The sequence below is a fragment of the Littorina saxatilis genome, linkage group LG8 (assembly GCF_037325665.1).
Source record: "Littorina saxatilis isolate snail1 linkage group LG8, US_GU_Lsax_2.0, whole genome shotgun sequence".
Taxonomy (NCBI): Eukaryota; Metazoa; Mollusca; class Gastropoda; order Littorinimorpha; family Littorinidae; genus Littorina; species Littorina saxatilis.
In genome coordinates this window covers 40,740,710-40,755,716 of record NC_090252.1, presented here as the reverse complement: position 1 = coordinate 40,755,716, position 15,007 = coordinate 40,740,710, and the positions used below count along the sequence as shown (strand labels likewise).

The 15,007-nt window shown below is 38.6% G+C and overlaps 3 protein-coding genes and 2 long non-coding RNA genes across 5 annotated transcripts in view; 2 read left to right on the top strand and 3 right to left on the bottom strand.

Annotated features, from left to right (window-relative positions):
• The window catches only part of LOC138972316 (uncharacterized), a 2,538-nt gene extending 2,460 nt beyond the window's left edge, over window positions 1-78 (bottom strand). The window contains exon 1 of the mRNA XM_070345003.1: window positions 1-78. This exon is cut by the window's left edge and continues 115 nt beyond it. The gene's annotated coding sequence lies outside the window, so the exon portion shown is untranslated.
• The window catches only part of LOC138973551 (uncharacterized), a 495,333-nt gene that overhangs the window by 106,075 nt on the left and 374,251 nt on the right, over window positions 1-15,007 (top strand). The window lies entirely within an intron of this gene.
• Window positions 1-15,007, bottom strand: part of LOC138973545 (uncharacterized) — a gene marked incomplete in the record, with an annotated part of 147,938 nt that overhangs the window by 111,995 nt on the left and 20,936 nt on the right.
• Window positions 599-2,170, bottom strand: LOC138972315 (uncharacterized). The gene is made up of 4 exons (XR_011457551.1): window positions 1,999-2,170; window positions 1,582-1,659; window positions 1,003-1,146; window positions 599-799 (listed from the first exon to the last, which is right to left on the bottom strand). It is a non-coding gene; the product is annotated as an uncharacterized lncRNA (long non-coding RNA).
• On the top strand, window positions 7,768-14,059 carry LOC138974354 (uncharacterized). The gene is made up of 7 exons (XM_070347073.1): window positions 7,768-8,118; window positions 8,781-9,071; window positions 9,655-9,823; window positions 10,234-10,379; window positions 10,585-10,692; window positions 10,988-11,197; window positions 13,776-14,059. Exons 2-7 carry the CDS (start codon window positions 8,936-8,938, stop codon window positions 14,057-14,059), a joined length of 1,053 nt encoding a protein of 350 aa, XP_070203174.1. The 5' UTR covers window positions 7,768-8,118; window positions 8,781-8,935.

The window sequence follows — 15,007 nt, the reverse complement described above, 5'->3', positions numbered from 1 at the left end:
CGTATTGCATGCGATGAGCCTATCACCAATGACGCGATCTTCTGCAAACAAAAAGAATAGGGGGCAGTGACAACAATTAATCTAGGTTGGTGGAGACGACATTTAATTTTTTTTCAAACCCAGTGGGGGTGGGGGGTGGGGGGTGTGGTGGGGGTGAGAGAACACACATTCGCCGAATAGTTGCTTTTATTTTCTATTTAATAAATATTAAATATCTACATAGAATATATCATTATATAACATTTATTAAATTTGTAGTAAACATAAACATGAATATTTGCTAAATGAACAAAAAAACAAAAACATGTGGCGAGGCTGTTCACATGTTTAACATTGTTCTTCCTGTTTGAAGTCATCGTCAACCAAAAGCAGATTTATTCCAGGCAGTATTATAACAAAGAGTCACCTGGAAAACGATAATAGTCATCACAGGTGTGAGTATGAAAAATACTTGAAAACAAATCTTAAATTGTACATTAATTTAAAACAAACACAAAATTATGATGTAAACCCTAATGAGTATAAATCAATCATATGTTGCCAATCCTCGCTTCATAAAACAAGCGAACAATCAAACAAACAAACAAGCAAAGCTTACTTTGGACAGTTAGGCTGCAGTTGGTAGCTTCGGCCTCTGCAGCAGGCAAGGTTTTGCAGTTGTATGTTCCCGAATGAATCTCCTGAGCTGACTCGACTTCAAAAATGACCTGTCCGCTGCTTTCCTCGGTCTTCAAACTGAAGCCCTCAAAATTACGGCATTCCAGCTCCCCGTCAGTCCATCCGCACAACGCTACAATGACTGAATAAAGAAAACCCGTAGATTAACTACGTTTAGCCAAATGTTGCTTTCTTAATTAGCAAGTTTAAAGTAGATCTTTCACTTATTTACACTTAATTTGGTTGATTTGTGAATTGATTAAAGTAGCATCGATTAACCAGATAAAGCTGTCTATTATCAATGTTTGGAATTATTCATTAAATGTTTAGTTTAAATATGCATACCATCGCTTGATCGTGCTGACTTTTGTCTGTAAACCATGAAAGCTTGGTCCACTTTCTTGAGCTTGTCATTGAATATGCAAGTAATGTGTGCGGGAGAACCTTCACGAACGACACCTGAAGTCTCGCAGGCGGTAGGATCACCAGCTGCATCTACATAACAAATATGGGTAGATTGTGTAACATTTAAATTCGGGCTTAACAACAAATGAACATTCTGTGGCAATTTTAACATACAGCATTCAGCAAATTTAAACGCACACACACCCAATCAATCCACACACACACACACACACACACACACACACACACATACACACATAAACACATAAAACACACACACACACTCACACATACACAAACACACACACATACACCCACACACACACACACACACACACACACACACACGAACACAAACACACACACACACACAGAACAGCAGCGCCACAATCACCACACCATCACTCTCTCTCTCTCTCTCTCTCTCTCTCTCTCTCTCTCTCTCTCTCTCTCTCTCTCTCTCTCTCTTGCTCTTTTGTTTTCTCGCTCTTTCTTTTTTTATCAATGATTTGTGTTCACCTGTGGCTGACCATCCTGTGCATGAAAGCAGCAGTAGAAGCGGAAGCCGGCGGACTGTTGAAGTCATCATGTAATGTTCTGCACACACAACAGTTAGGTAACAACAACAAAATGAAATCAAGTAGGTGATTTGATCATGTTTACCAAAAGATAAAGGGCTCGAATTCCTCGAGTGTACACGAATGTTCATGTTAATCGAATCCTCATTGTGTAGACAATTACTGCAACACTAAAGACAGATGTTATGAGAGTTTAAACACATGCAACCGATACATACTTTACAAGATATCCATCCAAAATAACAACGACAGCAACAAAACTAAACAGAAGCATTAACATTGTCGTTTAAGAATCATACAGTCATTTTGTTTTATTATTAACAATGCGAATTCTTGTCTTTTTGTCATTACTGCTCACCTCCGTATGTTGCAAGCTGTACCAAACACAACCGATTCTTTGGGTCGCACTGCGCACTTCTGACGTCGGAAAAGAGGAACAGCCAGTCACTATACACAGCATACAGGTTCTAGTCATATATTACACGATCCGTATTTACACTCATCATACCTCGTACACAGTTTGCCAAGAGTCCCAACCTGCATTTTAAATACGTCACTGACAGGTGTAGGTCGGGTTAAAGCCGTAAGCAATGTGCAAGTGACCTTTATGCTGTAACTATTTTTGGGTCCGTCTTGTTCGTCCTTCCCCTTTCGTGGGAAAGGCCGAAATGACGAAGTAATAGAACACCAGTTTAATGGGAGACGGGATGTATTGCACCACAAACAAAGATACATACACATTTAAAGAAAGCGTTAATGAACGGAGCATGGAAAGAACGAAAGAAAGACAAAAAGGAAGAAGAATGAATGAATCAAGTAACGGAAGAAAGACAGAAAGAAAGAAAGAAAGAACAAAAGAAAGAAAGAAAAAAAAGAAAGAAAGAAAGCAAGAAAAAAAGAACAAGAAGAAAAAAATAACAGAAAGATAAAGACATCGCTTTCGATGCTAACTATAGACTATCAAATTATGTCAATACCCTGATCTGTGCCACTCGAAGTCCCAATGCACTTACTCATGTGTGTATTTTATGAGGGTTGACATGCAATACTTGGACAAAGCCGAGCATGTACAGTTTAATTCATTTCGCATTAAATCGTCCTCAGTATTTCCAAACAGACAAACCAACACAACACATTTCTAGAAATGCGTAGTATCCGCAACAAAAAGGATTTAATAAGCACAATACTGTAAGAACAATGTTCATTAAATTAATCCCCCCACTTTACAGAAAGCTGCCGAGTGAGTTAATTACAACCTAGCGTAAATGCATAAATCAACATATCATTAACTTCCTGTTGCAATAGAGCAAACTGCAACATGAGAAGTGAATAAGAGTGCGTATATCGTGATTCGAGTCACATACATTAATAAATAAGACATAACTATATATACTTTTTGTTATAAAGATCACGCAATAACAACGTGAGCAAATCCTCAGAAAGTAGGCCATAGCTATTAAGAAGGGTTAGGTTCGGATTTGTCACTCAGCCAAGAAAATGAGCTTGTTTACCCTATTTGTGCATGCGCGTGTATGGGTGTATGTGTGTGCGTGTATGTGTGTGTGTGTGTGTGTGTGTGTGTGTGTGTGTGCGTGTGTGTGTGTGTGTGTGTGTGTGTGTGTGTGTGAGGTTGCAAAGTACCAACATGATTTACATTGCAACTGGATCAGCCTTAAGCTAGGTTCCGTGACAGTGATGAGTAAATCTTTTTACAATAAAGAACACGTCGCGCAAGGCGAAATTACTACATTTAGTCAAGCTGTGGAACTCACAGAATGAAACTGAACGTAGTCCGCCGCTAGTGCAAAAGGCAGTGAAAGTGACGAGGCTGTTTGGCGCGGTAGCGGTTGCTCTGTGCTTCATAGCACGCTTTACTGTACCTCTCTTCGTTTTAAGTATCTGAGCGTGTTTTTAATCCAAACATATCATATCTCTATGTTTTTGGAATCAGGAACCGACAAGAAATAAGATGATATTGTTTTTAAATCGATTTCAGAAATTTAATTTTGATCATAATTTTTATATTTTTAATTTTCAGAACTTGTTTTTAATCCAAATATAACATATTTATATGTTTTTGAAATTAGAACATGATAAAGAATAAGATGAACGTAAATTTGGATCGTTTTATAATTATTTTTTTTTTTACAATTTTTTTTTTTACAATTTTCAGATTTTAAATGACCAAAGTCATTAATTAATTTTTAAGCCACCAAGCTGAAATGCAATACCGAAGTCCGGGCTTCGTCGAAGATTGCTGGGCCAAAATTTCAATCAATTTGATTGAACAATGAGGGTGTGACAGTGCCGCCTCAACTTTTACAAAAAGCCGGATATGACGTCATCAAAGATATTTATCGAAAAAAGGAAAACAACGTCCGGGGATATCATTCCCAGGAACTCTCACATACAATTTCATAAAGATTGGTCCAGTAGTTTAGTCTGAATCGCTCTACACACACACACACACACACACAGACAGACAGACACACACACACACACACACATACACCACACCCTCGTCTCGATTCCCCCCTCTACGTTAAAACATTTAGTCAAAACTTGACTAAATGTAAAAGAGGATTCAGGAAAAATATTGATGAGAAAGGAGAGAGGAATGGACATCAACCATCCGTTGCTTAATATTGGTGCATTAAGTGTATGAAGGTTGCCGTTGTTGGCTGGAGTATATAGCTAAACCATATTGACATAACAGACAATGTATTAAACAAAATCCTTCTGGAATAAAGAAAGGATAATTCTAGAAACAATGAACAGTAAAGTGGCATTGTCCGCGGAAGGACACAAAACTATCAACTCGAAAACGACAACACATATTTTAAAATATATTGGTTGGAATACAAGGTTGTCGTCACCAAGACTGAGACTGGTCTCAAAAACCGGGAAATCTTTAGATGATGCAGTTGTTTTTTATTTCAAACCCTCGAAGTATTCTCCCTTAGCGGCTACACACAGTTTAAGTCGTTGGACCCAGTCAAGAAATGACCGTTTGAAGTCGTTTTTTGGCACCTGGTTCAGACACTGGAAAACAGCCGATCCGAGGGCTGATCGACTGTCAAATCGACGCCCAGCCAATTGTCTTTTCAGATGAGGAAACAAAAAAAAGTCACAGGGTGCAAGATCAGGAGAGTAGGGAGGATGTGGCAAAGTTTCAAAGTTTTCTTCCTCCAGGTACTCTTTCACCACCTTGGATTTGTGAGCAGGTGCGTTATCATGAAGTAATTTGATCCCTTTCAATCCTGTAGTTGGTCTGGCTCTCTTGTAGTAACGAACGATGCCAGCAAGAACTTTTTCCTTGTAGTACACCCCAGTGATGCTTCTGCCTTTTTCGCGTGGTTTTTGAAAAATGACGCCCTTTGTGTTATAAAATATTGTGTATAAAACCTTCTTGCCGGAGCGACTTTTTCGCACGATCCGAGGGGCATTGGCACCTTTTTTTTTATCCATGCTTTGTTTTGAGCTTTTCTTTTTGGCTCAAAGAAGTACACCCAAGTTTCGTCTCCAGTCACGATCTCATCCAAGCGTTTTTGATCACATCCGTCGTATATCTTGAGTAGCCGTTGGGCAAACGTAACCCTACACCTCTTGTTCTCTTCAGTGAGGAAATGTGGTACCCATCGCGCGCACACCTTTGTGTATCCAAGTTTGTGTTTTAAAACTCTCAAGACAGACGACGACGAAATGTCCAGTGTTTCGGCGATAAAATGACTGCTCACTCGGGGATCTTCATCAACTAACCGTTGCACATGGGACACCATTTTGTTGTCGGTTACAGGTGGTTTCTTCACTTTTCCCCTTGCATCTTCCACAGACGTTTTCCCTGTTGAGAAATGCTTTGCCCACCGAAAAACTGTCGCGCAAGATGGTGCTGTGCCTGGGCTTACAGTTCTCAGCTCTTCAAGTATGTCACCGGCCGTTTTACCAAGTGCCGTTCTTATTTTGATGTAGGATCGAAAATCCTTCTCTGAAAATGTGCTTTTTGCCGCCATTTTTTAGGCCAGTGTCTCTCGCTTACATGATTAAATACACTGTATCTTTACGAAAACACAACGGATCACAAAGAAATTATGCACAATAATACGTTGTGTACCAATCTTGATAATGACGTCATTTGTTATAAATGTCGTCATTTGATTCTGTGCAAAAAAGACCAGTCTCAGTCTTGCTGACGACAACCTTGTACATATAACATAATTATGTCTGGAAAACATGTTTTAAAATAAAACTAGAGGAAATAACATTTTAAAGATGTTGTTTGACCAGGAAAGAACTCTTTAATGGCGGAATCTGATCAGTAATCCATTTAACACACACACACACACACACACACACACACACACACACACACACACACACACACACACTCTTACACACACACACATACACACACACACACATACAGACACACAGACACAAGCACACACACACACACACACACACACACATACACACAGGCACACACACACACACACACTCACACGCGCGTGGACAACATGTCCCTTCAAGATAAGCCATCCCTGTTGACAATCCTGTGATTGGGCATTATTACAACATCTGAACCTGGTAACACACAAAATGCACAAAAAAAAAGTGTCATCGAAAGTAAAATCATTTCCTTTTGCCGGGGGCACATATCCAACATTTGATTTAAATAGTACTTATATTTGCAAAGTAGAAACAAAATGCGGACATTAATCGTTCTTCTCTCACTGTCCCGTAATTAAGAGCTTGTGTCTGGCTACACTGCAGTGGAGACCTGATGTGACTACTATCTGCAGACTCGAAATGACGGGTTCAATTGATTTGCTGGCTTTGTTTTTTGGAATGCTGATTTCTGCCTATACAATACTTTGTGATCTTTCATGTAAGTAACATGTGGCAATGTTAATTTAGACAATGAAAACTTGACTAAATGTAAACAAGTCGCGTAAAGCGAAATTACTACATTTAGTCAAGCTGTGGAACTCACAGAATGAAACTGAACGTAGTCCGCCGCTAGTGCAAAAGGCAGTGAAAGTGACGAGCCTGTTTGGCGCGGTAGCGGTTGCGCTGTGCTTCATAGCACGCTTTACTGTACCTCTCTTCGTTTTAACTTTCTGAGCGTGTTTTTAATCCAAACATACATATATCTTTATGTTTTTGGAATCAGGAACCAACAAGGGATAAGATGAAATAGCTTTTAAAACGATTTCGGAAATTTAATTTTGATCATAATTTTTATATTTTTAATTTTCAGAGCTTGTTTTTAATCCAATTATAACATATTTATATGTTTTTTGAATCAGAAGATGATAAAAAATAAGATGAACGTAAATTTGGATCGTTTTATAAAAAAAAATTTTTTTTTACAATTTTTAAATTTTTAATGACCAAAGTCATCAATTAATTTTTAAGCCACCAAGCTGAAATGCAATACCGAAGTCCGGCCTTCGTCGAAGATTGCTTGGCCAAAATTTCAATATATTTGATTGAAAAATGAGGGTGTGACGGTGTCGCCTCAACTTTTACAAAAAGCCAGATATGACGTCACCAAAGACATTTATCGAAAAAAAGAAAAAAAATGTCCGGGGATATCATTCTCAGAAACTCTCGTGTAAAATTTCATAAAGATCGGTCCAGTAGTTTGGTCTGAATCGCTCTACACTACACACACACACGCACAGACAGACAGACAGACACACACACACACACACACACACACACACACACACACACACACACACACACACACACACATACACCACACCCTCGTCTCGATTCCCCTCTCTACGTTAAAACATTTAGTCAAAACTTGACTAAATGTAAAAAGCAATGAGAACGAGAGATAAGAGAGAGAGAGAGAGAGAGAGAGAGAGAGAGAGAGAGAGAGAGAGAGAGAGAGAGAAAGAGAGAGAGAGATAGATAGATAGAGAGAGAGAGACAGAGACAGAGACAGAGAGACAGAGGGAACGAGAACTGGAGATAAGAGAGAGAGAGAGAGAGAGAGAGAGAGAGTGAGAGGGCGCGAAGAAGCGAAAGAGAGAGTGAGTAAGTGTTGAGGTGTTATATGTATGTTAACAGCTTTATACATTATATGTACTATAATTATCACAAGACGGTCTTTTTTCAGGTACAAACATAGCATTTCCAACCGTACAGAATCACTCTCTTGTTGTACCGGAGCATTCGGAGGTAAACATATCGTTCACACTACGCAACAAATGCCTGGATAGTGGTATATTACAATCCACTGTTGAGGTCAAGCACTCCAAATCCAGAAAACCGTTCTGCAATTTACATATTGCCAAAGGAATATGCAAGCCAATAGGACAGCAAGCCTGCGGTTGCCCGAATGACGACTCGGCAATTTACCATCTGACGACAAACGTGGACAGAGCTGACAATGGGACTTGGACATGGGTTGCTTATACTACTTCTTCCATCAACGAGTCTGCATCAATTGATGTCATTATAACATGTAAGTTAAGCGTATGTCAAAAACGTAACAAAATCAAAGTTGTTATAGATGGATGATTTGATTATTTAGTTAGATGGTTGATTGACTGATGCGTCTAGTTGTTCATTGATTTTTTTGTTTAGGCCAAAAAAAAAAAAAGGTCTGTTTACGGTAACATAGGCCAAAAAAATAGGGTCGGTAGGTCGGGATTGTTTTTTTTGTTTTTGTTTTTTTTCCCCCAAAAAACCATATTTTTACGTTATTTTGCCAAAAAAACAAGATTTTTTTTTTTTTTTTTTTCCAAATGCCAAAAAAAAGTCTAGGGTCGCGCGAAAAAACTAGGGTCGGTCGGGTTACCGTAAACAGACCTATTTTTTTTTTTGGCCTTATGAACTCTTTTTTGTCTTTTTTTTGTCAAGCGTATGTTTCAAATGCCATGTATTATTTTGTTAAAACAAATCTGATTAATATGAAGTTCAAAATGATGCTCTTTTATATCCAAGGATAAAGGGACCCTTTTATTTTTTCTTCGATTTTGCTTTTCAACTGTCAGCAATGTAAACACATTTTAAATAAAAAGTATGCTCACTTCCTTTAAAGAAATTCATGGTGCCCAATCGGCACCCTACTACCTTCCTTATTTCTGTTACAATCCTGGCTGACAAACATTATTATTTAAACAGATCCACCGGCAATTAGTGACATTTCACTGAAGGTGGGTAGACTGAAGAAAACGTCAGTTGCGCAACAGTCTTCTGTGGCTGTCGTCTGCACAACAAACACAGGATATCCAGATACACAACCAACTGTTCGACTTCTCTGGGAGAATGGAACGGAGATGAAACCAGTTTTTCAACATGATGCTCTGCATGTAACACATGTCATACATCATGTGGAATGTGACGACATGGGAAGCGTGACATGTGAAATTGAAGAGGCGGGTGTGAACGAGAGTATTCCTCTGCTGGTTAAGTGTGAGTTATCTGCTCTTACATATAGTTGAAAAACAAGAAAACAAGAGAAACAAGAAATCAAGCACACAAACACATACACAAAAGCAAAGAAAACCCCTCCCCCAAAACAGTGTCCTGTATTTGTTTCAGATTCCTGTTGTGCAAAAGAGTCTACGCGCTTACTGGATTATTAGCTTTTTGTCTATGAAAGATTTTCTGTTCTCAAGCAACAATTTCGCAATTAGTGTTTTTTTTGTTTTTGATTTGTGTTTAAATGTTATTCAGAAAGTTAAACAAAATATCCGGGGGTACGTCTTTTATATATCATGTAGACTATATTCGGAGCACTTGCGTACTATTGTGTTTTTTAGATATCACTGTAGTTGCATGCTTCCCCCCGAAATCAGCGTATGCTGTCTGAATGGCGGGGTAGAAACGGTCATACACGTGAAAGTCCATTCATGCAAAAACATTAGTGAACGTGGACGTTTTTGCCAATGAACGAAGAAGGAAAAAACTGTAGTTGCTAATGCTGTTGGTGTTGGTGTAGTTTTTGGTTGACTTTTGCTCTCTCTTCAAAGCAAAATGTACGTGTGGTATGCAGGTCCTCCGAAGTTCAACGGCAATTACAAGTTGGAGGAAGATGACCATAGCAAGTCCTTTGTCTTCCCCTTTCGATCACACACAGTAAACATCACTGATATAACACTGTCAGCCATGTCTTCTGGAAAACTGGAGCCTGGACATCATTCCCATACCTATAAGTCAAGCAAGTAAGTTTGTTGTTTTGGTGGTGGTGGCGGCAGTGGTGGTGGTGATGGTTGTGATGATGTAGTTTTTATGTTGCTTTAGTTTCAATAAGATTATGTACATGCCACTGGTTTGGTGGTTCTGGTGTCCTCTATCAAATTTAAAAAGTGGCTGTCTTTGCCCGAATTGTCCTTTCCCTGTCGGTCTATCCTGATGTTATTTCGTCTCTCCCTCTCTCTCTCTCTCTCTCTCTCTCTCTCTCTCTCTCTCTCTCTCTCTCTCTCTCTCTCTCTCTCTCTCTCTCTCTCTCTCTCTCTCTCTCTCTCTCTCTCTCTCTCTCTCGATTGATAGCGCATGCACGTACTTGCACCAACGTTTGTGTGTTTTGGTGTTTTCCACCTAATTTAGTTTCCATTGTGCATTAATATTGCAGTTTTTGGAGGGTATTCGGAATAGCACCAGATCTTGAACTAAAGATCAAAATGACAGAGGACATGGTTGACGTAGGGGATCTGTGGCAACTGAAGTTGTTCAACGACAATGGTTCTGATGTTATAGAATTCACCATACCAGGCAATGGTAAGTGCCCTCAAATGTCCATGCAACTGTTCAGTTTCCTTCTTTTGATCTGGATTTGTGTCGTTGTTTATGTATGTTGACTTTTAATGTTTTAAGTTGGTACATGTCACGCTGTATGCTCTTTGGTGTGACGCTTTATACCACGCATCAATTTTGCGCGTTTGAGATAATAACATGAGTTTTGCTTTGTCTATGTGCATCACAGGTACTACACATAGCTCCACCATTCCGCCGCCTGTTGCTGCCATAGCTGTTGGTATCAGTACTGCAATCGTCCTTGTGGTCCTAATCACATGTGTCATCATCAGAAAAGGTAGTGTTTGTGTATATGTTCACATAAGTTGGAGCATAATTTCATTTAGACACATACCAACAATCAAGAGTGTACCTGCATTCCGGACTGAATGGACATTGTGTTTGCATATAGGGGAATAGATTGGATGACATGATTTCTTTCCCTATATTTGCACATTGATTAAAACTAGCTAATCAACATGATTTGTTCATGTATTCATTCATTCCGAAGTAAACGAAGGCCTCTTGGTGCATTTTGTTAGCCTATTTTGTATGTCTCTCTGTTATTTATGTATCATCAAACTCTTTTACAGGGCGACATCCTCAGCAGCATATCTACCAGAATAGTCCTGCCCAAGCACAACCCAACCTGGACAGGCCATTGCAGTACAACCCTTTGGCACTTCGAGGCGCAGCAATTGCTATGCACGATTTGCAAGATCGTCAGAGCAGACGATCTGATGAGACTCACAGCAGCAACACCTATGAAGAGGTTGACGACCTGACATCAAGCTCTGAAACAGGTTAGCAATTCATGTGTTTAGATATGAATATTACAGCAACAGAGTAGTTAAACTGTGCACACATTCTTTGAATATATTTAGTTTTATCTCAACAACAACAAAACATAAAAGGAAAACATTTGTCGAACGTTTAATTCAGGACTGAACAAAACGTTCAAGGGGAAATCAAGCTAGTGGCCTTTTATTATAAATCATAAACAACAAATATATTTGATATACAAGAAAGATAAGTAGTAATTGTGGTAGAATTATAAACAAGAGAAATAGAAATATCAGAGAAGAGAAGGGGGCTGGGTTCATTTCAGGGAGAAAGAATAAACACAAAGATCGGAAAGGCTATATGCACACGCTAAAATGATTTTTTGTTAAAGCAGTATCTGTGTCTATGCCAGAAGTCATACGCTATCTACGGACCATTTGCTCATAGTTGGCAGACACTTGGGGACTGCTCTTTAAATATATATGATGTCACGGGAGGTGAACGGTGCGAACATTATGAATGAGTAAATAGTGTTTTTCAATGTCGACGTTGACGTTAAACGTTGCTGTAATTATTCAATCATTAGTGAGAACTCATTGATTTGAAAGCTCACTCACGGGAAATTGTAAAGATTTGTTAAACGGAAAATGATTATTGACAAAATGTGGACCATTGCCTTTTTAGGGCATATATACCCACAAGAAAACTTAACATAAAAGAAGGAAGAACAGAGTACACAGTTATCGATTGCGAAGTTGGCAAACGCGAATGGAAAATTGTACACCAGTGATAGTTGTTATTTCTTATATATGTAAAGACCGAGCATTTCAATGCGTTACAAATATAAGTCGAGTCACCGTACCTCGGATACTTACTGACATAAGGAAGAATTTCTGATTTGTTTGCCAAGTGTGGACATGGCTGACTTCCAACCCTCTAACTGACATGTGTGGTTACAATACGCTTTCTTTCAAATGTCGTGCACCTCTTTGAATTAGTGTAATGTCACCATTATGTGATTTATGCTCTCCCCTCTGAGAATTAACACACGCATTCATGGGAATGTCAAATCCCTGAGTGAGTTCAGAAACCTAACAATAATCCACCCCTCTTCCTAAAAACAAATACAATTGTTGTTTTTTGTAGCTTTACTTCACACCAGCACGCATTTACACATATCCTGTTCGATATTTGTTCTGCTTAAATGTAATGCCGCTTCAATATTCTAACTTTTGGTGTAATCATTAATGCTAGAATTATATGCCTGGGGCAAATATTAAGCCCAGATAAATAAAAACAAATTCAGTAAAGGAGGATACAATGGCGTTTCTTCATATTTCAAATGTGATATGAATGCTGTTTTTATATGTTATACTCTTACTTTCTCCCAAGCGCAAGACAAATTCTTCTATGAAAATTGAAGCCAATAAAATTTGAGTTGAGTTGAGTTGAGTCAGTATATAACTACTATCACGGAAAAACAAGGGAATCTTTCCATCAATTACAGATTATTGATGTGTTTTCTGAAGATGTCTAAATTCTAGAACAGTAAAAATATACCCCCTCCCCCAAATACTGGATACATTCACTGTCATTGTTTTTAGAAGGGGCGTGCTTAACAACGGTACCATTACAATTGATAACAAGTCGCGTAAGGCGAAATTACTACATTTAGTCAAGCTGTGGAACTCACAGAATGAAACTAAACGCAACGCAACGCAGCAAGACCGTATACTCGTAGCATCGTCACTCCACCGCCCGTGGCAAAGGCAGTGCACGTGGAATTGACAAGAAGAGCGGGGTATTCGTTGCGCTGAGAAGGATAGCACGCTTTTCTGTACCTCTCTTTGTTTTAACTTTCTGAGCGTGTTTTTAATCCAAACATATCATATCTATATATTTTTGGAATCAGGAACCGACAAGGAATAAGATGAAAGTGTTTTTAAATTGATTTCGAAAATAAAAATTTGATAATAATTTTTATATATTTAATTTTCAGAGCTTGTTTTTAATCCGAATATAACATATTTATATGTTTTTGGAATCAGCAAATGATGGAGAATAAGATAAACGTAAATTTGGATCGTTTTATAAATTTTTATTTTTTTTTATAATTTTCAGATTTTTAATGACCAAAGTCATTAATTAATTTTTAAGCCACCAAGCTGAAATGCAATACCGAACCCCGGGCTTCGTCGAAGAGTACTTGACCAAAATTTCAACCAATTTGGTTGAAAAATGAGGGCGTGACAGTGCCGCCTCAACTTTCACGAAAAGCCGGATATGACGTCATCAAAGACATTTATCAAAAAAATGAAAAAAACGTTCGGGGATTTCATACCCAGGAACTCTCATGTCAAATTTCATAAAGATCGGTCCAGTAGTTTAGTCTGAATCGCTCTACACACACACACAGACAGACAGACGCACATACACCACGACCCTCGTCTCGATTCCCCCTCTATGTTAGAACATTTAGTCAAAACTTGACTAAATGTAAAAACGCAGATAGCGAACTTACTTTGCGGGATAATTTCCTACAGAAGTCGAAAACGAAGCCTAGCAGATAAAAAGTATATTCTGTGTTAAACATTACAGATGTTTCCGACTCAAGACAAGATTCCAGAGTTGATGACTTCTATCTTCATCCAGTCAGTTCTACAGCAGACCTGAGAGAGGTGACAGCTGACCCCACTTCATTGCAGTCAGCTGATGACAGCTGCAAGGATGCATGTGCCCGCTCCAGCAATACCGCAGGCACCGAAAACGCCGTTTCATCAGTAGTGCCTCATGATGATGATGTGTCTATTCTCCCTCATTCACCCTGCTCCATTAAACAAGGACAGGTTGAAGACCCTTTCTACACAAATACGCACCTGTAAAGGTCTATAGTAGAGTATTAAACCTTCAGCAAAACACGTGCAAGTTATTTTCATTCAAAGGCATCGCCCTCTTTTTATACAGTTTTGGCATCCTCTTGGAAGAATGTTTGATTATTCCACTATCAAATGGTATTGACATCCCTTTGAGCACCCCTGTATATAACACCCAGCCCACCCTCACCTCTTTCCCACCGCTGCCGCCTTTTGTCTAGTCTTCCTTTTCCCTGGATTAGAGGAACAACAAATTGGGACGCTGGGGTAAGATGGTTTGTGTAAGTTTCGATAATTTCAAACTGAACAGTATACTACTGTAGATATGTTCACTGTTAATATTATCGATACAGCTAGGTTCATGCATGTGACCATTTTGTGTTATTTTTTCAATGTCCATCGATCAGTCACTTAATCTGAGCATATGGAAGCATTCATGGATGTTCAACTCATTATTGTTGACCATAAAGATGATAATTATGATATTGCATGATGATGATCCTTGTTATCATCGTTCTTGTTGCTGCTATTGATGTTCTTTTTGGTGTTTATGTGTTTTGGGTGTTCATGTTGATGTTTTGTTTTAACTCTTGTTGTTGTTGTTGTTGTTGTTGTTGTTGTTGTTGGTTGGTGGTTGTTGTTGTTGCTGTTGTTGTTGTTGTTGTTCTTCTTCTTCTTCTTCTTCTTCTTCTTCTTTTTCTTCTTCTTCTTCTTCTTCTTCTTCTTCTTGGTTTAAGCGTGTGTTTTTTTTTATTTTATTAATTTCTTGTATACATGTTATATACAGTAGCAACATTAAGAACGTTAACAAGCAGACTGCTTATGGACACGTGATAATCAATACACATTCTGATACCAAGACATGGCGAACAAGTGATAACTTCAACCCTTTTCTTTCAAAATATTTCATACTATTTTATACAAATAGAGAGAGAGAGAGAGAGAGAGAGAGAGAGA

Coding starts and splice junctions, on each gene's coding strand:
- LOC138974354 (XM_070347073.1), top strand. CDS start 8,936: ATGAAACCAGTTTTTCAACATGATGCTCTGCATGTAACACATGTCATA. Junction 9,824..10,233: donor CATACCTATAAGTCAAGCAA/GTAAGTTTGTTG, acceptor TTAATATTGCAG/TTTTTGGAGGGTATTCGGAA. Junction 10,380..10,584: donor ATTCACCATACCAGGCAATG/GTAAGTGCCCTC, acceptor TGTGCATCACAG/GTACTACACATAGCTCCACC.